Source organism: Pteropus alecto, unplaced genomic scaffold (genome assembly GCF_000325575.1).
Source record: "Pteropus alecto unplaced genomic scaffold, ASM32557v1 scaffold7, whole genome shotgun sequence".
Lineage (NCBI taxonomy): Eukaryota > Metazoa > Chordata > Mammalia > Chiroptera > Pteropodidae > Pteropus > Pteropus alecto.
The window spans coordinates 63,746,613-63,768,987 of record NW_006494614.1 but is presented as its reverse complement, the minus strand read 5'-3'; the positions used below and the strand labels follow the sequence as shown (position 1 = coordinate 63,768,987).

At 44.1% G+C, this 22,375-nt stretch overlaps 3 protein-coding genes, 1 long non-coding RNA gene and 1 pseudogene across 6 annotated transcripts in view; 2 read left to right on the top strand and 3 right to left on the bottom strand.

The window, feature by feature from the left end:
* Positions 1 to 859: 859 nt before the first annotated feature.
* NUDT19 (nudix hydrolase 19) lies at positions 860 to 7,779 on the bottom strand. Its single transcript, XM_025042557.1, has 3 exons — positions 6,915 to 7,779; positions 2,802 to 3,012; positions 860 to 1,922 (listed from the first exon to the last, which is right to left on the bottom strand). The coding sequence occupies exons 1-3, from the start codon at positions 7,626 to 7,628 to the stop codon at positions 1,717 to 1,719; spliced, it is 1,131 nt and encodes a 376-aa protein (XP_024898325.1). The 5' UTR covers positions 7,629 to 7,779; the 3' UTR covers positions 860 to 1,716.
* LOC112474706 lies at positions 5,549 to 5,667 on the bottom strand (annotated as a pseudogene).
* On the top strand, positions 7,628 to 10,345 carry LOC112474576. The gene is made up of 2 exons (XR_003044416.1): positions 7,628 to 7,762; positions 9,661 to 10,345. It is a non-coding gene; the product is annotated as an uncharacterized LOC112474576 (long non-coding RNA).
* A 2,945-nt stretch (positions 10,346 to 13,290) lies between these two features.
* RGS9BP (regulator of G protein signaling 9 binding protein) lies at positions 13,291 to 17,261 on the bottom strand. Its single transcript, XM_015600310.2, has one exon. The coding sequence runs from the start codon at positions 16,382 to 16,384 to the stop codon at positions 15,677 to 15,679; it is 708 nt and encodes a 235-aa protein (XP_015455796.1). The 5' UTR covers positions 16,385 to 17,261; the 3' UTR covers positions 13,291 to 15,676.
* Positions 17,262 to 17,438: 177 nt separating this feature from the next.
* The window catches only part of ANKRD27 (ankyrin repeat domain 27), a 49,425-nt gene continuing 44,488 nt past the window's right edge, over positions 17,439 to 22,375 (top strand). The window contains exons 1-2 of one of the 3 annotated variants that reach the window (XM_015600432.2): positions 17,448 to 17,575; positions 18,216 to 18,366. The gene's annotated coding sequence lies outside the window, so the exon portion shown is untranslated. Of the gene's footprint in view, positions 17,576 to 18,215; positions 18,367 to 22,375 lie in introns of all 3 variants that reach the window. The other 2 variants (XM_006926775.3, XM_015600433.2) reach the window with 2 other exon arrangements.

Sequence of the window (22,375 nt, the reverse complement as noted above, 5' to 3'; positions counted from 1 at the left end):
TTTCCCTGTTTTAGACTCTTTGTGCTCCTGTGCTCTTCTGCTTAAGCATGTGTGTCATATGGCACCTGGCCAATCCCACTACTGTCCCCAGCAGGGAACAGATGGGATCCTCCTACTGCAGCACAAAAGGGATGCGTGCAGGCCAACTGTCTTGTGTTGGCTATAGGGAGGGGACCTGCTGGCTATGGTGGACCAGTGTACACTACTGAAGTTGATCCTGCTCTGTCTCTTCTCTATGTGAGTTAAGCACTGTTCTATCCAATGCTTGTCTCTGTTGTGGTTTCCCTGGTGACTATACTACCAAGATGCAGTGAGCAGAAGTATTCAGATATCTGCTTTTAGTGACAAGCAACAGATGTCACTTACTGACGAAGAACTGGATTCTACTCCTGGCTGTGGTGCTAACTAGCTATGTGAATCTGTTTCTTAGTTTTCTCAGCAGCTCTTCCAGCTACATAACATTCCATTTTCTGTAAGAATTAAAGACTATTATGCCCAAGGTCAAAAGTCAATAAGAACTTTTGTAGATTCAGAAGCCAGATGGAATGCTAACAGTATCTGGTTCTAAAATTTTACATATTGGAATCATTTACTGAAGAAAATAGATTTTACTCTAGATCGGAGTTTCTCAACCCTAGCCAGATAATTGTTGCAGGCAGCTGTCCTATGTATTGTGGGATATTTAACTGCATCCCTGGCCTCTCCCCACTAGGTAGTAGCATCTCACTCAGCTGTAACAACCAAAAAATGTTTCCACACATTGCCAAATGTCTCCTGAAGGGCAAACATGTCCCAGGTTGAGAACCACTGATCTAGATGTATTCCTCTAATCAGGATCAAATAATACACATAAACTTGATTCATCAATATACCTCTATCTTTTAAGTAGGAAAACTAAGACATGTCATGAAAAACGAAATCAATCATACGATGCATTATATCATCAAAGATTTAAAATACAACTGGTGTCTTAAACATTTCCCATCTTTAATCAATAAACATTATTCCTTTTAAGAGGTGAAAAAGTTACCCATATTAAAAATACTGAAACAAACATCATTATTAAACACCTTTAAATGATGAATAATTCTACATCTCTCTAACCTCTGTTTCATTAACTAGTGTTCCAGAGTGAAAAATAGTTCTGGCTTTTGTCATGGCTTCATTTATTCCTTTAAAATATTAACTAAGACATGTTTCTAATTTGGTAAACCTAATAACTAATGTCACTGGTTTTAAACAGAATTGGATCTTAATCATCAAGCTAAAGATATAACAAGAAAGTGACACTATCACTTAAAGATTGTCTCAGTCTACTGTTCACCATGTACTCAAACACCCTTAAATTAACACCAGCAGAAAGTCTAAAAAATTCATGGACTGCTCTAAGCACATCAAGGAACATTTAAAGCATACTGGACATTTAAAAGATAATGGCAGTAGAACAGCTTAAACTTTTGATACCAGAACAATCCAGAAGTGGAAATCCTTCTGACATTCTTTTCTCCTTTTGGTAAGATCATTAATATTTTATACTTGTGTAACACCGTAAGGATTAAAGAATACAATAAGAGAGCTCCATAATATGCTTGAAATATGAAAGACTATACTATAATTTTTATAGGCACCAAGTTCCTTAACTTCCAAGTCTAGTCAACACTCATTATTCATAAGGACAATTTCAAGTAGCCAGCTTACAAATAAATAAGCAATACGCTACAAATGACTCTTATTTACTACACAGTTCTTAGGATAAACATGTTTATACTCTGACTGAACAGTCACATGGATACTATAATCATGGCGACTGTGTATCACTACTCGGTGAAATTTCTTGCCTTCCTTCATGAGTTCTTCAGAACTTTTTTCAGTGGACATAACATTTTCTACAAAGTATGAATCTTCTAAGTACAGCTCATCTCCTGAAAAATAATATTTTAATTCCACAGTTATAAAACATTCCAATATTTTAATGACATATAAATTAGTATTTTTTTTTAAATCTATTTCATGTGTTTGGAACCGAGAAAGTTTTTAAATAACCCTAATTTTATGAGTTTACCTCTATTTCTTTCTTGTGTTTTTAATTCTCATACTCCTTAGCTCTCTGTTCCCCAGCCAAGAATTTTCTTTGGGCACATAAATTTATGACTGGTATTTTTCATCATAAACTATAACTTTTATATAGTTCATGACTCTCTTTATCCTAGGCAGTATTAACAGTGGCTTTGATATCCATATATTTTTGGTGTTTCAATGTGGGGTGCTCTAATAATTTTAAGGTTAAATTAGAGAAATCATCATTTATCCACCAAAATTGCTAAATTATCCCACTGTAGGATGAGTAACAAACATTATCACTATTGTGAGACTTAAGACAGGTAGCGAGAAGTAACAAAGGTCACAAAACCCCACTCTAAACTGCCACAAAACCTCCACCCTATACTTGCCCAAAAACAACTGACCACCAACAAACTCCCTAATTCAAATAAGCTGACAGTTTACAAGTTCTCACAATTCAAAATTAAAATATAAAAAAGTGAGATAATATGAGACAGAACTTTGTCAGTCTAGGAAATATGTTCACATAAATGTGTATACATAAAGTAACTTATTCAGAACTTCTGGTTATAATAAATACTAAGGATATTTTATAGACTTTGATCTTATTTAAATAATAACCACTGTAGTGTTTAAAACATGGACTGTAATTCATGTCTTTGTGTTGGGCAATACTGCCATACTACTATCATGAATTAAATGTGAATACTAACAAAAGCATTGATGCTTCACTGACTTACCTGGTAAAAGCAGGAGGCAGCGTCCGTCAGCACTTACTAACGTGATTGGCATCCATCTTTCCACCTCTTCTAACACATGATCCAAACAAAATCTGTGCAAGTCAGAGAGAGAGGCAAAGTTTTCAAGTCTTCTTATTTCATAGAACTGTGGGACTATCAACCAAATTTCTTCTGACATGAAACTTTTGATTGCCTCTGATGGAGATGACCACTGTGGAAAACAAAGGTAGAGTTCCTGAAGGTTTTTTTCCATAGACACTGCAACATTTGAGATCGTTAGATCAGTACCTAAGATATAATTAAAGATGTAAAATTAATTCATAGATGCACCTTGTTAAGATTCCACTGAGACAACATGAAAAGGTTTGCTGAAGAAAGCTCGGTTGATCCCAGTTAAGAGGTTGATTATTGGGATATTGATCCTGGGAACTAATAAATAAACCAGGATAGGTCACTAAGGGTTGACCTGTGAGAGTCGTTCAGCATAAAAGGCAAGAGATGCTGAGAAGGCAAGGTAAGAAGACTCTGAAGTATAACCTCATGGCAGCGGATTGAGAATTTAGTGCCCATTTGTTCCTCCCACAAATAGGTGCCCTGGGTAGGCCCTGAAGATGTGGTTGTGGACAAGACAAAGCTCTTAGGCCCTATGGTGCCTTCAGCAACCAAAATGTAACGTGATGTGCCCCACATGTTGTAATGTGGGGAAATAGTCAGGAGCAGTAGGAGCTTTCAGGAAGGTTAAGAGGCACAGCTCAGTCTACAGTCCCAGCAGTGTAATAATAGCAGGGTAGCAATCAGCCAGTGTTTGCCCATTTAACTTAAGTCACCTCACTGCTGTGGCATAACCTCCTTGCCAAGCATTCCTTCCATGTACATTTAGATAAAAAGAACTGATTCAATAATTACGGAATAATCCCAAAAGGCCTTTTTCTTTAACTGGTTTATTAGAGGAAAATTGATTCCCACACCTAAACCAGGAGTTGAAATCAATTTCTGCCTTGGATAGCTACAGGCCAAAGGTTTATAAGCTGTATATGCTTAAACATCCCCTAAGAAACCTATTAAATCTTCAGCCTATGTGGCCAGCAATCTAATGTTTAACAAGCACCTCAGGTTATTCTGAAGTTGGCTGCATTTTGAAAACAAAGCTCAGGCTTCAAAGGACCACCCAATCTTTAAGTAATTTATTAGCCATTCTGCTTTGTCAGTTCTTTGTGAGTTCTGGGTTAAACAATAGCCATCGACCCACTTAATTCAACCTGTTCAGGTTAGTCTAAACCATAGATTAAACGAACTTATTATTTATTGGTTACCTGTTACTATAAGGCATTGCTCAATTACTTTATGTAAAATATTTCCAATCCTTAGGACAATTCCACGTACTGTCATTTTACAGATGAAGAAACTCAGGCAGCTATTCTAACTAGAAAATCTGGCTACTGGCTTTTAAAACCCACTGTTTTCACTAGGTTTTAGAACCTCAGCACTATTGACACTTTAGGCCAGATAATTCTTTGTTGTGGGCAGTTGTCCTATGTACTAAAGGATGTTTTACAGCATACCTGGGCTCTAGTAGAAGCCAGAAGTCCCCGAATTGTGACAACCGAAAATGTCTCCAGACATTGCCAAATATACCCAGGGGTTGGGGTGGGTGAATAATCCCATGCTGAGAACCGCTAACCTAGACCAGGTTAAGAATTACTTTTTGGAACCTACTCTTCCAACCATAAGTGCTATAATTACCTTCCCCTAACATAACATAAAACAGATAAGTGACAAAACCTATAAAACCACCATTTTTGAACATTGAAAAATGTAGAATTGTAGTATGTGAAAAAAGAAAAACAAATGAGGTGAACTCAGTTCCAAGAATTTCCAGCTTTCTGCCAAAAGGTAATTCCCAGACAAAGGCACAAGAAGGGAGAACCTAATCAAAATGTAAGATTCTCACTGACTTGAAGAGACAAGGACCAGAGTTTAGGAAAACCCATACAAGCTAGAATTTGGAAGGCAATGTACCTGAAAGGAGGGAATCTACACAGAGTAGAACTCCAGAAATCTGTATAGGGTGCCTTTGATTCTTCACTAAACACTAATCTACACATGCATAAGGTGAAACCACATGACACTGGAAAACAATGATTCCTGAGAAAAGGACAATTACCTGGGAGCTTAAGACTAATAGTCCTGGAGTTCATCTAAGGCCAAGAACTTTTCAAATTCCCTCCAACCCAGGTGCAGAGACCTTGTTGAATATAAGGGGCATTGTAGACCCCAGAAGGGTCATACATTAGAAGTGCAGGTATTAGCCTTAGAATAAAGGCTACCATAGACCCACCCCAAAAATCACTTAAAAAATCAACCTCAAAAGGATCCATTTGCAACAACTTAACTTCCTGCCAGGAAAGGTCCAACAAGTCTTAAAAGAATATGACAAAATCTAGTACTCAACTAAAAATCACAATATCCAACATCCAATCAAAAATCACAAGACCCACAACAAAAACAGGAAAATGTAAACCATACCTAGAAGAAAAAGCTGTCAATAGAAAAACAAAATTACAGAAATGATGTAATTAGCAGAAAAGGACATATATGCAGGTAAAATAAAAGACATTTTTTCTCTCATTTTCAGTCTTTAACAGATTGACTTTTTTATTTTACTTTTTAGGTGAGGCAACCCTTGGTTGACCTCACAGATTGCAAGGACCTTGTCAGCTTACAATCTCTTATTTTTTTATTTTTCATGCCCTCAGCACCTGGTCTTCTCATGTGGTCTCCCATCCAAGTACTAACCAGGCCCGACCCTGCTTAGCTTCCGAGATCAGACGGGATTGGGCTTGTTCAGGGTAGCATGGCAGTAGACGCAGACTGACTATTTAAGGCAAAAAATAATCAGTGTATTAGAGAGTGTATAATAACAAAGTCAAATGTATGACAACAATAACATAAAGGGCAGGAGAGGAGAAATCTTAAGTATACTGTCATAAGGTTCTAACACTATACATGAAGCAAAAGATGTATACTGCAAACCCACAGAGGTATAGTTAATAAGTCAATAATAGAGATAAAGCAGAACCTAAAAATACTCAAATAATCCAAGTCAGGAAAAGAAAAACAGTGCAAAGAACAGACGGGAACAAATAAAAAACTAACAGTAAGATGGTAGATTTTAATCTAATCTTATTGATAATGACATAAATATAAATGATCTAAACACTCCAAATGAAAGGAAGAAATTGTCATCTTAGATAAAGACTATACGCTGCCTATAAGAAACACACTTTAAATATCAAGACAAAAAGGTTAAAAGTAAAGGATGCAAGAGGATATACTATGTGTCAGCAAATCAAATGAAAAGTAGAGTGACTATATTAATATGAGTAAACTTCAAATTTTAGAATAAAGAAGAATATTTCATTATAATCAAAGGGTCAATCCATAAAGCTTTAACAGTCCTGTCTATACAGCACCTTACAAAGGAGCTTCAAAACACATGAAGCAAAACCTGATAGAATTGAAAAGAAAAAGACAAATCCACAATTATTTGAAGATTTAAGCATTCCTCTCAGTACAGTATTTGATGGAACAACTAAAATAGAAGACCTGACAAATACTACCAAGGAATTTAACCTCATTTCATTTTTACAAACACTCCACCAAACAGAATATTCTTTTTGGGTGCGAAGGGTACAGTTACCAAATTATAATATATCCGTGGGCACGAAATACCTCAATAAATGTAAAAACAAACAAACAAACAAAAAAACCCCACTGAAATCATATAAAATATGTTCTCTGAAAAAGCAAACTACTGTCGGATGAAATGACTTAAAGTGCTTGGAAAGGGGCCTGGCGCCTAATCCGAGTTCTGCTCGGATCCTGGGAGGTCCCAGCAGCCCTGCTCGGAGAGCCGCCTGGGGAGACAGAGTCGAGGCCTTGAGATTGTGAAGCCGGGGAAAATACTTCGCCAAGGTTCTGGCTTTGGCCTGCAGGGCTGGGGACCCGACCGCCTAGGTCCCATGCCCGTTCAGTCACTTATTGGCTGTATGGCCCTTATCCGGAGGTTCTGCGTGGGCCTCGGACGCCGGCCGCGCCGTGAGGACGCCCTACCTGGAAGCCCACCACCTCGGCCAACTCTAGTTCGACGGGCGGCGGCTCGCGCACGCAGCACAGGAAGAAGGCCGTGTCGAAGCGGTAGCTGCCAGATCGCGAGAACGGCGTGAGCCAGATACTCCACTCGTGCAGCGCCCAGATGTCGGGCGTGCAGTCGAGGTGCTCACACAGGTGCAGGAAGTGGCGTGGGTCGCGGCGAACGCGGGCGCGCCAGGCGGTCACGTCGGGCGGCGGTGGGAGGACCCGGCCAAGTTCCGGCGCGGCGGCCAGTGAGGCCCGGGGCCGCAGAATCAACACGCCCGCCTCCTCGAAAGCCTCGCGGATGGCGCAGATGCGGAAGGCTACGTCATTCGGCAGCGCCGCGTCGTCCCCGTCGGCGGCGTCAGTTTCCATTGCGGGCAGCACTGGGAAGTCAGTGCGTGGGCGCGGACGGGTGACTAAGTTGAAGTACGGCGGCCCGTGATGGGGCGCGAAGAGGCGCAGCCAGTCAGCCGAGCGATCTGCCGCGTCCAGTACACCGCCTGGAAAGACGTGAGCCCCGGGTAGGAAACGTTGCTGCTCGGAGCGCTGCAGTAGCAGCACCCGGAAGTCCTCGACGGGCGGTGGAGGCAGCGCCTGGGCGGCGAGGCCCGGGTGTGTCCAACCCGCCGCTAGCACCAAGGTGGCTGCCTGCCGCCACCTGCTTAAACTGGATCGCAGGAGTGCGCTCATTGCGAGTGGCGGCGCTTGGCTTCTGGTCTCCAAGTTCTGACACGGCAGGAGTTCATACACGCCGATCCTACCACCCCAGTGGCCTTTTTGGACGGAGGACGGAGACCCGTATCTGCTAGGACGAACTCCGGAAGGTCTGTGGACGCGAGCGCCTTTCTATAGGAGGGGCGTGGCGCGCGCTCGAGCAAGCGCCGCCTGCAGTGTCCTGGTTCTCAGTCGGGTAATTGTGACGAAACAAGGGCCGTCACAAGGAGTACCGCACTATCCTCACCCAGGTCTTTTTTAATGCTTATGTGTGCATGTTACCTGCCGTGATAAAAGCACGATGCAAACCCAAGCCTGGTGACACCTACCCAACGAAAACCTGAGAACTAGGACTTTCTCCCTTTAAAATCCGGGTTGACACATGGCGTATCTCCTTTTGTAGGAAGTGGGTGGTGTCCTAGGGGCAGGTGTCTGAGCTTTGCAGGCTTACATGAATCCCACCAGTGATGGATGAACCAGATACCAAAATCATAAATTTCCCACTGCTCAGCCTGAGTGTGAAAGGTCCTACTTGAATCGTTAAGCCCCAGAATAATCTGGTGTTGTGGACACGTTTTATTGTCAGTGCACCTGGGACCACCTTAAGTCTCTTAAGGCATTTGGTGATTTACACTTTCATGGTGTTATGGCGCCAATAATTCTGAGACCTACGGAGCCAATTGAGATTAATTATGAGCCTTTATTAGCCGGCCGGCGACCGACTCTCTACCACGCAGGGCTAGAGGAGTTCAGCCCCGAGCTTTCAGAGGAGGCAGCTGATAAAGCTTAAGACCATATCCTGGTGGTCTCCTGAATAAGCAAGCAGAGTACAGAAGTGAAGTTGGCTGTTAGCATATCTTTGCCCGGAACGACACCCTTAATTAACAAGTAAATGAGTTACAGAAGCAGATGTTGGCCATCTTCATATCTCATGCAACACACTTTCTAAACGACACACAAACAAGTGGGACACCTTCTGGTATCTAAAGATATTTCTTCCCTGTAGCTGACTTAGCTAGTAGGCTCACTTGAAAATTTTCTACCCTTAACAATGGGAGATGTTTAATCTAGGCCTAGAGCTGGAAATTTCCATCTGTTCCACATTTTTTAGTGGCTGTAGGGCTTACCTCCAAGAGAAATATTACATCTTAGAGACTTTTTAACTCTGAGTTTTCTCTCTTACAACTCCTTATCAGTCGCCAATGGTTTCTCCCACAATTACTATTAAAATTGATCCCACATTATGTTTTTAGGTCAGATATAGACTATATGTACTCTTGCTGAGTTTCATTTACAAGCTGTCATTATAATGTGTTATTTTGTGGGTGAATATTCGCAAATGGCACCACCAGTATTTAACCTGATTTTTTTTAGCAGTATTTTCCAAAGGTGCAAATTTCTGTGTACTGACTACATTCCAGAAACAGAACCAGGCCACACTTTGGAAAAGTGCACATGGAGGTCAAAGAAGGACACATGCCTTACTGTGAGGGTCTGCCAACTTTCATCCACCTTTAGTCTACAGAATCCACAGTTGGGGACCCCTCCCTAAACTGCTTCCCTGTGGCTCTCTGCAAATTGGTTCAGAATCTACTGTAGAGTCTTGGTGGCACCCTGGAATCTGTATTTTTAACAATCTCCTACTTTCCAAACAGTTCCAGTGCTATGAGCCATGGGAAGCTGTTAATTCAGTCATAGTGACCTCAAATGCATATCTTCAGGCCATCCTGGAGTCTATGGAGGCCTGCTTAGAACAGGACTTCTAAAACAACAAATATATCTGGAAGGCTAATGACAGTTGACTCTTCGTTATTTTGTTCTGCTGGTCGTCCGCAGCTGTCTTTACAATAACAAATTTCTTTATTTGGTTTATAGCACATGCATAATCCTAAGAAAAAAGTGGTGCAAACATGTCCTGTGGCTTCTTATCTACTGCTCCAAGTGGGCTTTTGTTTCAGTCTCTCATTCAGTAAGCCCAAATTCATTTATGTTATCCATTGTTTATCAGGTTTTTCAGTTGAAAAAAGGAAGAGAACGTAATCTGCAGGGCTAGCCATGGAGAGATGACATCAGCTTGGAGACACAACAGTAACAGGAGAGTTTGTTCCACCCACCTGGAAACCAATGCCCATCACTGCCATGAAATGAAATTCATCTGTGAATGACCAGTAACATCCTGTGTACCAAAAATCACCACAAAAAAATGATTACTCAAAATGTTTCTTGGAAAAAAGTGTTTTTGAGGTTTTTTAAAAGTTCACAACATTATTTCTCAAAAATGTATTCCATTTATGAGACATTCTGGAAAAAGCAAAAGTATAGAGACAGAAATCAGATCAGTGGTTGCCAGAGCCTGAAGTGGGAGGAAAGGATATGGGGAACTTTTGGGGGGTAAGGGAATCATTCTATATCTTGACTTGGATGATGGTTGCATGATTGTATACATTTGTCAAAAATCAAAACTGCATACCTAAGTAGGGTGAATGGTGCCGTATTTAAATTATAACTCAATAAATTTGACTTTACAAATGTACGAATTCCAACTTCTAAGTCAACCTGAATTTCTCTTTGTAAACTTGACCTTTTTATTATGTACCTTCTCTCATTTGTCAAGTTTTTCTAGTTTTCATCTTCAAATTGATTTTTTAGCAGATTTTACCTAAGTTATGGAAAATAAAATGTTTTCACATATATTGGTTCTTTTGCCAACCATTTCATTTTTCAGACTTTTAAAGTAGTATGATAAATAATAACAGCAGTGGGAGCTGACATTTATTGAGCTCTGTGCCTGGAAAATGTCTTATCTCAACATCCCTGTGAAGTTTACCTTATTATTACTCCCATTGTAAAGATAAGGCAGTTGAGGTCAGAGAGATTAAGGAACTGCTTCGAATTTGGCAATGCTTTTAATCTCTATGCTATTCTGTCTTGACACTATATTTCAAAACTTGCTTCTGATTCCCTGGGTTAAGATTCCAAAAGCATTTTGCTTTGCTTTTGGGGGAAAGGTCCTGAAGTTGTTTCTCATGACAATTGAGACCCTAACTGTTAAAATGTATATTTTAATAACAAAATTTTCTAGGTGATAAGTGCATTCAAATTTTTATTGTAAAAACAATATAACACTAAATAAAAACAATGAAAAAACACCATTCATAATCCCACCACCTTAATATTTTCATTTCTGTATATTTCCTTGTAGATCTCTATATGCCTAACACATACGAGCAGGGGACGCTCAAATTTGCCTTCTGGCAACAGCATGTTAAAAGGACTCTCAAATCATTTTGCCAAAAGGAGGTCTCATTTGGTTTATTTACATTTGACATATAAGCCTTAAGGTTATAACTTACACACTAAACAAGGATGCCCAAGATTTTATAGTACTACAATGAAAACACCTAGAATCCTCTGTGGAATGAGAAGAAAATAAGTAAGAGAGGAATGCTTTTCCAGAAATCCATCTAGCCCTCATGGATACAGGGTCGCAGCATGTGGTCAGTTCCTGCCCTTTTGCCCAGTTCCTAAGAGCCAAAGAAAAGGTATTTGAATATGATCATTCATGTGGAGACCTGCTACTCTTCCCAGATTCTATCCTGCATTAAAAGAGTATAGTCGTAGAAAAGCACTTGGAGATTTATAGTCCTGGTGTATTTCTGTACATCTCTTTATGTAATTAAATCTGTGAAGAGTAATCGTGTTGATCAGGACTTTCACTTCAATTCAAGTATATATGAAGAAGATTAAGAATATTTTTTTGATAAGAGTTTATTTGAGCCAAACGGATTACATATGCCGTCGAGCAAGACTGACAATGCTCCCAAGAATTTTTTTTTTTTAATCACAATAGTTGATAGTTGAATCACTTATGCGTGCCTTTCCACCTAAGTTATAAACGCTGTATGTTATCTTTAATTTTTTATGTATTAATAAACATTTTAGTTAGAGGCATCATTCAAACAGTAGACACAAAGTCTTTAATTCTACCCTGGATCTGATGCCCCATACAAAACAACCACACTGCACTCAGGTTCCCTGATATCAGGCAGCCAGTGTAGTTATAGTTCTGAGGGTATCAGGTTATTTGCAGAATAGGATTCTCCCAGGCTCCATGACAAATAACAGGTTTTCACATCTGTAATTTCCCAGAATCAATTTAGGTGGTCTGACTGCTGGGTACAACAAACTGTTTAATAAATACCAGGCTTTCTTGAACTTAGAGTCTGAATTTAAATTCCTAATCTAATTTAAATACTATAAGTAGCATTTACACAAATTTGCTTTCAAGTCCATCTGCTAATTCTAATATAGACTAAAATCACAGTAAGCTTGGTTCATTCTGATTTTTAAAATTCATATGAAATTTTACCAACCGATTTTAGACAATAACCACCAAACTATAAGATTCCATTTCAACATGCACACACACACACACACACACACACACACACACACACACACAAACAAAATAACTTTCTTGTTTAACTTCATTCTATTAAATGTCTTAAGCTCTGAAAGGGACCTTCGAGCTGATCAGTCAGGACCTCCTCCCCCCATTTCACAAATGAGGGAATTGAGGCACAGGGAGGTCAATGACTTGTCTGAGGTACTTGGAGAGAGAGGCAGAGCCCCCACACATTGTAGCTGGTCAGGCCTTGCCAGAGGAGGCTCGCCCTAAAGTAATGCAGAGGCCAGGCCTACAACACTTTATTTCTCAGACATATAGGCTCACACTCTGGGGCTCACTCTCTTAACAAGCATTCAATATAGAACAGAGAACTACATTCTGAAAAGCAACCAAGTAGCTAAAAACATATCAATGTGCACATTGAAAAGGAAAATGCAGCCTTATCAGGAACTTCATGCAAACTAGAACTCTTTTCAACCAAATCTACTTTTTAGTCATTCGACATCACACATCTCTTACGCAGCTTACTGTAAACCTTAGGTAAATCATGAAGCTTATGCTCTAATTTTATTTACCAAAAAATATTTTCCCTTGTGGCATTTGAAATTCTTACAGCACATAAAAAGAATTTTCCAGTAGGCATTTTTCTCCTACAAACATGATTAGATTTTTGTATTTGTTTGTTTGCTTTAACTGTTTTTAATAGCTCAAAGTTCTCATGATAAGTTCAAAGTTCTCATGATAAGTGCCTTAACGTTCCAAGTTCTTGTTTTGTCAGAGAGCAATATTGTTTTCCCAAAAGAGAAGCCAGGGATGTCATAGGTATTTAATTTCACAAGAGACTTAAGATAGTGTTTTACTTTGGAAGTAAAGATCTATCCTTTAACTTGTACCTTTAATTTAGGAAAGTAGATGTTCTCTGCCATAGCCTTTGACATTGACTTCTTCATGTATATCCTATATTAAACATTTTGATTTTTTTCTATCACTCGTATCATGGTATAACAGTATACCAAATGTTTTTAGAAAATTAATAACTTTGATATCAAACACCTAAATTGAACCAGTCTTCTATCAAAAAGCGATCTCTTGAATTACGTACAGCCTATTGCTCAAGCAGAAAGCAATTTTGCTTGCATCATATTGCAAAAGTTCTAGTAGGCGGTAATAACTCCAAATAATGCCAAATGTTCCAAATGTCTAAAATTTTCAAACTCAGAGTTGTTTAGGTTAACAGGTTCACAGGATGTTTATTCTAATTCAGTTGTTTTTTTTTTTTTTTTGCAACATTTTATTGCTAATTTCAGTGAGCAGAGGACTCTTAGAATCAGATTGCACATATAATACTCAAGGATCTGCCAAGAGGATGGAATGACAACAATTAAGTTTGCTTGTCCCAAATGTTCTCTGTGGATTACATGATTTCTGATAGGTTGTTTCCTTAACAGGTTCTGCCGAACAATTTATTTTTTCATGAACCAAAACACCTTGATAAGAACAGAGAGTCAGTCTTAAAAAGAGGAAATTCTATTCAGGGCTTGGTTTTTAGGGATATTTTCCAACATTGGGTCACAAAATGCCCCAGCCTCCTCTTGCCTGAGATGAGGCTGGGGCATTTTGGGGAAGGTGGTGGAGATTCCATGTGTTATTGTGTGTGGGAGGAGAAAGGAGGAGAATTTAGAAAACTTTCTGTGTCATCTCTGAAGGTACTTTGGACAGTCTGGTGCAAAAGAATTTGACATTGGCCCCTGTTCAGTTTCACCCCTGACTGGGAGAGGCAGAAAGAGTTTTTAATTAGTTATTGTTCAGTTTCACCCCTGACTGGGAGAGGCAGAAAGAGTTTTTAATTAGTTATTTAATTAGTTTTTAATTAGTTATTTCATTGGCTTAAGACCTGCGGGTCTTTTAAAACCATTATCGCAGACACATGCAAACATCTCATATTCTGAGGTGCTGGAACCTGTGTGCTGAGGAGTGAGAGTGAGCTGGGAGGGTGGCTTGTAGGAGTGGATGCCCAGACAGCACTCCTGCTATTTGCCTTTGCCCCTTTGCCCTCCAAGTTGCCTTTTGAAAAACTGCCAATGCTTTCCTCCTAGTCCCCTTTCTCATTTCCGGAATTAAAAAAAAAAAAAAAAATCTCGTCAGTTTTCAGTCAAATCAAAGCCTTTGAGTTTTATTCCAAATTATTACCTTTAGAGAGTTAAATGCATCTCGTTTCTCAACAGATGCTCTCTCTGGACCACAGGTAGGAGGTAGCAGCACTCCTCAGGCAAATTCCAGCTTGAGACCTGGAGTGTTTTCCACATTTCCTTATTTATTAACCGAAAGAAGCAGCACCCACTTAACTTATGTCATCTACACCTGTGGTTCCAGCAGTTTTTGCTATGACCTCCTGCCTTCAAGAAGATAGATTTTAAAAATAGATTCAGATGTATATTTACAAATAAGACTGCTATGTTTGACTCATTGTCAGGTATAAATTCGTGACCAAATGCCCTTTATAAAGAAAACAGTTTTGATAGTACACAATATGGTTATGTGACTTTCAAATGATTGTTATTTTTAAAAAGCTTCTTAAATTCCAAGTTAAAGCTGCTACATTCTAACCCAGTCTCAGGATTAATTGGCTCAAAACCTCTCTGTGCCAGTGATGCCACTATACCCAGTGGAGGGGGGGGGAGGCAGTGTCGGGGTCAGAGAGATGTGCATCTCCTTCCAAAGCCAGCTCTCCTACTGGCCAGCAAGCAAATTCCAAGGGATAGATAGGATTAAGGGCTTCAAAGAGGATTCCCCAGCCCTCCCCTAAAGGAGGATCAAAAACTCTGGTCTAGTTCTGGAACAAAAATAAGCCCCAGCGAAGGAGAAAGTCCTTATTTAAACAGCATGTGGCCTATCCTGAAGCTTATACCCTTCCCAAGTTGGCTGGGGAGTGTCTTTTTAAATAGGCAGTGTGTGCAGTGGAGGGCGGCTTCTACCGTGCTTCTCTGGTTTTACAAGCAAAGTCAGACCCTCTCTAGCTGCTTTTGTTGACTCACGGATAAGCTCTGCCAAGAAGTGCAATCGTGCGCAGTAGAGAAAGCACTTTGCATGAACTTCTTTTTGCACTCTAAGCTTAGGCCCCAAAGGATTAAGGTAATAAAAACTGCTTACAGCTTGTTGCAATCTGTCTCCTGTCCAGGAAGAACCCCCCACCACAACAAAACAGGCCCCCTCTCCACATTTCATTTCACCTCATCCCCTTTTTCAAACTGCCCCATGGGAGTCTCTAGTGTAAACACGCCCCAGCAGCACACGCGGAAACTCATTAACTTAGAGGAATCTGGGGGCACTGTGGACGGTTTTCTATTAATAGAGGATAAAGCTCCTGCATACATTAGTGGTAATGCCCTGGCGGCCCGCACAAAATTAACTCCTCCCAGGCCAGCAAGAGGAAACCGCGTTCCGCCTAGGCAGATGTTTGCCTGAAACGCGCGTGTACACACACGGGGTTTTAGAACCTCTCCCCTTATACATGCCAGATCCCACTCCCATCTGAGTCCTGGCAGTAGCGGTCATTCTGGGAGGGATGTCTCTGCGGAAGGAACAGTGGTGCCTAGGGGCCATCGGGTGTCGTCAGTCAGCTGAGCTTTGCCACGCACACCGCCAGGGCTACAGCCGCCAGCAGCACGGCGCTGAAAAGGGTGGCGGCGATGGCCTTGCTCAGGTCGCAGGGCGCTGTCCGCTCTTCTATGGACACAAAGCCCGCTGAAGAGGCGCCAACGCTGGACGGGAGCTCGGCGCCCGCCGCCTGCCGGGCCTGTACTGTCCAGCGGGGCACGTTGACCTTCATCTCCATGTCGTGGCTCATCTTGCCCACTTGAAGGATCTCCCGCTCCAGCTCTCGCAGGTCGTTTACATCGAAGTCGCATTCTGCCTCGTGCCGCAAGCTGCGGGCGCTCAAGGCGCGCGCGGCTACGCCCGCTGCACCGCCAGTTACACCTGTGCGCACGAGCGGCCGTCGAGGCGTGTGCAGTGGGAACGCGGTGCCAAGCGCCAGCGCGCGCCGCATGTCGGCTTCTAGCAGGTCCAGGCAGCCGGAGAAGGCCACCCAGAGGCGCTCGAACTCAGCGCGCTCCTCGGTGCCCATGCCCCGGTCTCGCAGAGCGGTGGTCAGCTGGGCGCCGGTGGCCACCGCCAGCTCCTGCGCCTTATGGCGCGTTTTCTGCAGCTCCTCACGCAGGTTCTGTGAGTCCGCGGAGCCTCCGACGGTTAGCACCAGGTGGTGGTAGCATGCGGTCGCCTTGTTGAGCGCATCCAGCAAAGCCTTGCACTCTTCCTTCGCCATGGCGGTGCGCTCCCGCGCAGCCGGGTCGCGTGCGCCCCTGTCAGTTTTACGCCTTCAGCGCGGCAGGACGCGGCCAGCCCTACCGGCGGCCCCGGGCCGGACCGCCAGAGTGCTCCTCATGGTCCAAGACTAGCTCGGTGCTGCCGTGCTGTCGATGGATCCCGCTTGGGACCTGCGACGTGCGCCTCTGAGTAGCGGGCGCGGAGAGAGAGTCCTGTTAGCTGCCTCCCGTCCCCTTGTCCATCCTCCCCAGATACGCTCCAAGTCACAGGTCTAGTCTCTGCACCGCCCTGGTCTCCACGGTGGCCCCCTGCGAAGCCCGGGTTGCGGTCCCATCTTTTCGTGCTGTCTCCAGGGCTAGCCCGCTGCCGAGCTGCGCGCTCCGCCTTAGCCGCAGCCAAGGGCGGCCGGGTCGTGTTTCTTAGGATCCACCCACCCCCGCCCGTCCTTACAGGGCGCTTCCATCCCTGGACAAGGGATAGGCGGAGCCCCGCGCGGGGAGGTCACGTGTAGGTCCCCCATCTCCCCCTCCTCCGCACCCCATTGAAGTTCTGGAATATTAACGCTCGGCAGATCTAACCCTTCTCTATTTCACGGATTGGGAAACTGAGGCCCGGGTTAAAAAAAAAAGGGGGGGGGGACCTAGGTCACTCGATAGTGAAGGGACTAGAACCTAGGGACCCGGACTCCCAGACCCTATCAGCAACAGGAGTGGTGTGCCTCGTAGGCCTGGGCACCTCCATTCTCCAAAGCTAGCAATAAAGGGCGATCCACAGGGTAGGATGGCTCCCAAGTCTCCCCATCCCGATTAAGCCCGCTTTCCAGAGACGGAGCTTGGACCCTTTCCCTAGTGTCAAATGGGCTTTCGGCCCCGCCCCCTCCCGTTCCGGGCACGCGCAGTCGGCGGTTCTGGGCTTGTCCAGCCGGTGTAGGAAGTGCTTTGCTCTGCCGGAGCCCCTCCCCCGGCTGGACGGACTCAATGGTTGCTCTGCTCGTACGTCACTCTGGATAAGCACGGCCGCTCATTGGGCTAACCTGGAGGTGCGGCTCCGCCCAACGGCGGAGTAAAAGGGTGGGCGGTGGAGTGAAGCTGCGGCGCTGGGGCGGTGGGCACAGAAGTCGGAGCCCAAGGGCCGGGAGGTGTCGCCGCCGCTCGGGGAAGGGTAGGGAGTGAAACTATGTAGCCTTTAAGTAAGTTCCTCTCTCCTGTCTGCTCCCGCGCCTCTCCTCCCTCCGGACGGCTGCGCCTCGGGGCCCAGAGGCCGGGCGGGGCCGCGAGTGGGAAGGGGGAGGGGCTCTTTCCTCCCCGCCGCTGGCGCTCCAGGCGCGGCTGGTGCTCCCCTGGCTTCCCCCAAAACCCCGGCCCCTAGCCGGGTGCATCGCCCAGCCCGCGCTCTCCTGATCCCGTCCGCAACCGGAGTCGTTCTGCTCCTCCTTTCCGGGGTGGGGTGGGGTGGCGAAGAATGTGCCCTCTGATCCCCGCGGCTCTAGGACGGGTCAGTGGGTCTGGGGCCCCCGGAGCTCAGAATTGGGGGTTGGCTGGATCGTCGCTCTTGGGTTGAGTGGCCTCGTGGGTTTGCGGGCGGCCTAGCCTGGGGGGGTGGAGAGGAGGCTGTGGGTCGCGGTCCGGCGCTTCGGGTCGGGCGAGGGGGATGTTGAAGGCTCAGGCAAGGGAGGAGGGAATCCTTGCCTGCCTGCCTGCCTGCCTGCCTGCCTGCCTCTTGCGGGGCGGGGTCTCCTTGTCCTGCTAGGTAAAGATTACTACAGGAAAACTCTCGAGCACTAAGAGATAGATATTCCGCATTCTGAGTCTGTTCAGTTCTTTTCGTAGAAAATGGACTGCCCTGAGGCCCGTGAGCTAGACGGTGCCTCTTTGGTCACCCCTCGAGGTGCTGGGAATTTGGGAACCCTCGACCCTTGATGGGACTCGGAAGCAAGTGTCTAGTCTTCATTGAGGATTTAGGACATTCAGAGAACGAGAGGTAGGCGAAACTACTGGGACTACTAGTTTACATGCCAGCTGGGATTTTCCAAGTTCATGGGTTTCCTGGAGAGAGGCCTCTATTTTGATTAAGGAATATACCCTACCACTAGCCCTAGGCAAGAGCAGTGGATATTAGTTGGATATTTGCATTTCTAGGCCTCCTCTCTAGTCCTGGTGTTGAGGCAGCCTGGAGGATCCAGAACCTATGGCCTCAGCGCTCGCTATCACTCAGCAGTCTGTCTTTTAATCTACTGGCTATTTGTGGTGAAGGCCCAGGCTTTCCAGGCCTTGGCCATTGTCTGCTGTGGAGGATTTCAGCCGGCTAAATGGGGGCCTTGAAAGGGGAAGAGTAGTTTTTAGGATGAAATGGTAGAAAGAAGAACCCGTCTCTTTGGGGATCTGTGGGGGCAGCAGTGGAAGATGAGGCTGCAGAGGTCAGCAAGGGGGCAGAAATGAGAAATTGAGAGTTTATCTAGTAGGGAGTGGAGGGGAAATCATTGAAGGATCCTGCACAGCACTCAGTGTTGGAAAAATCATTTCGTGGTCTTTTGGGTGAACGGGTTTGAGTGGCCCTGTAGGCCTCCAAGGGGCACGGGCAGGATGGGAGCAGGAAGAGATACTTCTGACTAGCCCTAGTGGCAGGAAAGCAATCAGGGCTCTGAAGTTGGATGGACACTTTGAGTGAGGTTTCTCCATCTTGTCTTGTCACCTGAAGTAATCCTGCCAGGTAGCATTGCTGGGGAGTGAACCGTAGAATCTGCATAGGTCCTGAGGTCAGGTCTTCATTGTGCCTCCTTGTGGGTCTTGGACCAGTGTTGCCCTCATGAGGGTAGCTGCTGAGTCTTTGTTATTCACATGTCTCTGCACTGTTGGGGTTCTTCCTCTGTTTATGAATTGTCAGGATTAGGTCAGTGTTTAGTAACTTCATCTTCTCCTAGAGGAGCAGAGGAATGTGACCATGTGATGTTAGATACCAGACCTAGAAAGGATTCACATCTGAAAAATCCAGACCTGATTTGTCTTGATATTATGTCTACATCTGAGAGACACTGAGAAGTGGCCCTTGAAGTTCCTACATTTCTGCCCAAGATACTGACAGAGAAGAGGGTGCTGGTGGATCCACCTGTAGCTCCAGCAGCAGAGTGATGCAGTGGCATTCTGTGGGGCAGTTGTGCTCCTCCAAACTTTTCTGCCCTGTTTTTCAGCCCCTCTTCCAGCTCTGAGGCCTTGTCTCCCTCTGTGATCCTCCACAGTCCACCTGTCACTGTATTTAGCCAGCTCTGAGCACACTGTTTGTTTCTGGCTTTTTGCCAGTGCTAGCTAGCATGGTTGCCTGAGGCCAGACCCTCACTCTCCCCAGTTATGGGCAGTGGATTTTTAGCTCCTGTGAGAAAAGATCTCTCCCTGGGAGCTTTCCCTTACACACCACTATCATTTTGTTCAAGTGAGCGAATAATTACTGAATGCCTGCGGTGAGCCAGGCAGCTAGGCACAGGCTGGGTGCTTTGAAGAAGAGCTTTGAGAAAAATATGGATGGGATCCATAGATGTTATAGGCCAGAAGGACACAAGTGACTAACATTATATCATTGACTTGCTTCTGTTTGGGATTAAACATAGATAAATAGAAAGTATTTTCTTTGTGCCTTTTCCTTCCGAATCACAAATTAAACCAGCTGGAGCGTTATTGCTCATCAGTTGGAAAATATGCCTGGTCAGGGTCTTTGGTCAGGGTCCTGAAAGGATGGGAGCAGCCACAGCAGTGGGATTTCGACAGGGAGTGCATCTCTGGGAGGTGCAGACTTTCCTGATTCTGCTGAGGCAGACTGCACGCTGTCACCAGATGGTCCCTGACCACAGAGAGTTATCCAGGCTGACAGTACAGTTGAAAACCACAAAACCACAAGTGTACTTACCACCTCCTGAAATGCCTGGTACCAGTTTGAGTCCTTGCCTGGCCGTCCTGATCACAGAGTAACCTCAGATAACTCATGTTCCAGGGTATTTGGTATCTCTGACTAACTTCACTGGATTTTCTGTAAATGATCCCATCATTTGAGCTTAGGCAGGAGTGGAATCTTTTTGAAGAAGTTTTATAAGAGGATTCACTCATCTTTTTAGTTTTACAAGGAAAAGTCAGTTTACTTTTTATGATACTATAAAATGTAAAACTAATTCTTGCAAGTAAACTTGTCAGGGCATTAAGTATTATTTTATTTTTAAGTATTTACCCCTATATAAGAATTCAGTTCTGCATTAAGCACCAGACTGTGTGTGATTATTACATATTTTTAACCCTGGGACAGAAAGGTTGAGAACAGAACTGGACAGAGCTCTTTGAATCCCTCCTCCTGGACAGAGGGTTCAGTCATTGGCAACCAGGAAGACTGCTGTCCAAGAGAAAGCAGATGGCTTGGGACTGAAAAACAGTAAGCTCCGTCCCATTCACCAGCAATACTTGCTAAGAGCCCTATGTGTTTACATAGTTCATGCATATGAACTGTATGTTCTGATATCAGCATTCAGGGGCTTTCTCTTACCTTGCTGCCCCTCTCAGACCTGCTCTGTTTGGATTCTTATTTCCCTGGACTCATCTTCTCATCTAGTCAAAAAAAGTTTTCTTGGGTTTTCTGTGCCCACAGGAACCTTTTCCTGCCGCCTAAACCTCTGGCCCTGCTCAGGTCCCTGCCAGGATGCCTTCTCCACTTCCCACCTCCATGCCCCTCCCTGCTGCTCCTGTCTCTGTCTGGTCCTTACCTCTTCCAGCACTGATCTGGGTTTGTTGTCCACTTCTGATGCACATTTCTTGTCTCCCAGCTAAGCTGTAAGTTTCTCCATCAAAGCCAGCCCTTGTCACCTTCATATCGGGGATGGAGGTGTTGGTGTTCTGCCAGCATCTAGTCTGAAGAGCAGGAGCGTCCCTCCCCAGTTTTAGTTTGGCCGTATCACACCCTGTTTCTCCTATGGTTTTGTCCAAGGCATCTGTACTTTTGCACTCTGCCATGTAGAACCAACTGTGTCAGGAACCTGAAAGAATTTTGTTTTCTTATGACTCTGTCCTAGCAAAATTACATTATACAGTTCTGCTTGGGGCTCATAAAAGGATTATCTGGGCTCTGGTAATAATTGAATTCAACAATTCGGGTACCTGAATTGTTGCAGAGCTGTCTTCTGGGGTCCAGGAAGGGATTATATGTAGCTGTTTTCATGCTAGGCCCTTCTCCCTAAGCGGATTTGCAGGGAGCTCAGGGGCCTCCTTTAGGCAGTCCCCAGGAGCTGCAGCCAAGACAACTCTGGCCGGACCAGACCAAGGTGATTCCATATGGCTCCTGTGTGGCTGTCTGTCAGGAGGACTTTTTTTGGGGGCGGGGATGAAGTATGGAATCTGTGCATCTGTGGCTCATGAAATAACCCCTAGTCCATAATATATTTATGCATATTGTTCTGCTGTTTTCTCAAGGAGACATGGGAATATTTTTACATAGTGAGAAAGTAATTCGGTTTTTCATTCTATGTAACCTTGAGTTCGCCAACTAGGCCTCCATTTCTTCATCTGTGGCATGGAGCTAATGATACCAATAGTTACTGTGAGCATTAGTTATAGTTAGTTACCTATAGTTATCAGGAGCATTGAAATTGGGTGAGGATGTATAGAAGTTACCACAGTGCCTGGATACCCTCACATGAACCTTGTGCTATTTTTATCATTAACCATAAGGGATAGAATTCATAATATACTTAGGCATATTGTTCTTATGTTTCCCCAAGGAGGCATACTGGAATATTTTTACATAGAAAGTAATTCAGTTTTTCATTTTCCTTCATCTGATTCTATCAAGGATAAGTTTACTCAATGATCTTTAATAGTTGCTGATTATCTCTTTTTAATGAAGAGCCTTCAGGGTTAAGCTCAGAACCTTTGGCAGGCAATAGTATCTAGCAAGGTTTTAAAGTCGATTGTTTTTATAATTTTTAATTTTAAAACTATATGGGAATCAATACTGGGTT

Coding starts and splice junctions, on each gene's coding strand:
- NUDT19 (XM_025042557.1), bottom strand. CDS start 7,628: ATGAGCGCACTCCTGCGATCCAGTTTAAGCAGGTGGCGGCAGGCAGCC. Junction 3,013..6,914: donor CCGAGGTGGTGGGCTTCCAG/GTAGGGCGTCCT, acceptor TGTTTTCCACAG/TGGTCATCTCCATCAGAGGC. Junction 1,923..2,801: donor CTGCCTCCTGCTTTTACCAG/GTAAGTCAGTGA, acceptor ATTATTTTTCAG/GAGATGAGCTGTACTTAGAA.
- RGS9BP (XM_015600310.2), bottom strand. CDS start 16,384: ATGGCGAAGGAAGAGTGCAAGGCTTTGCTGGATGCGCTCAACAAGGCG.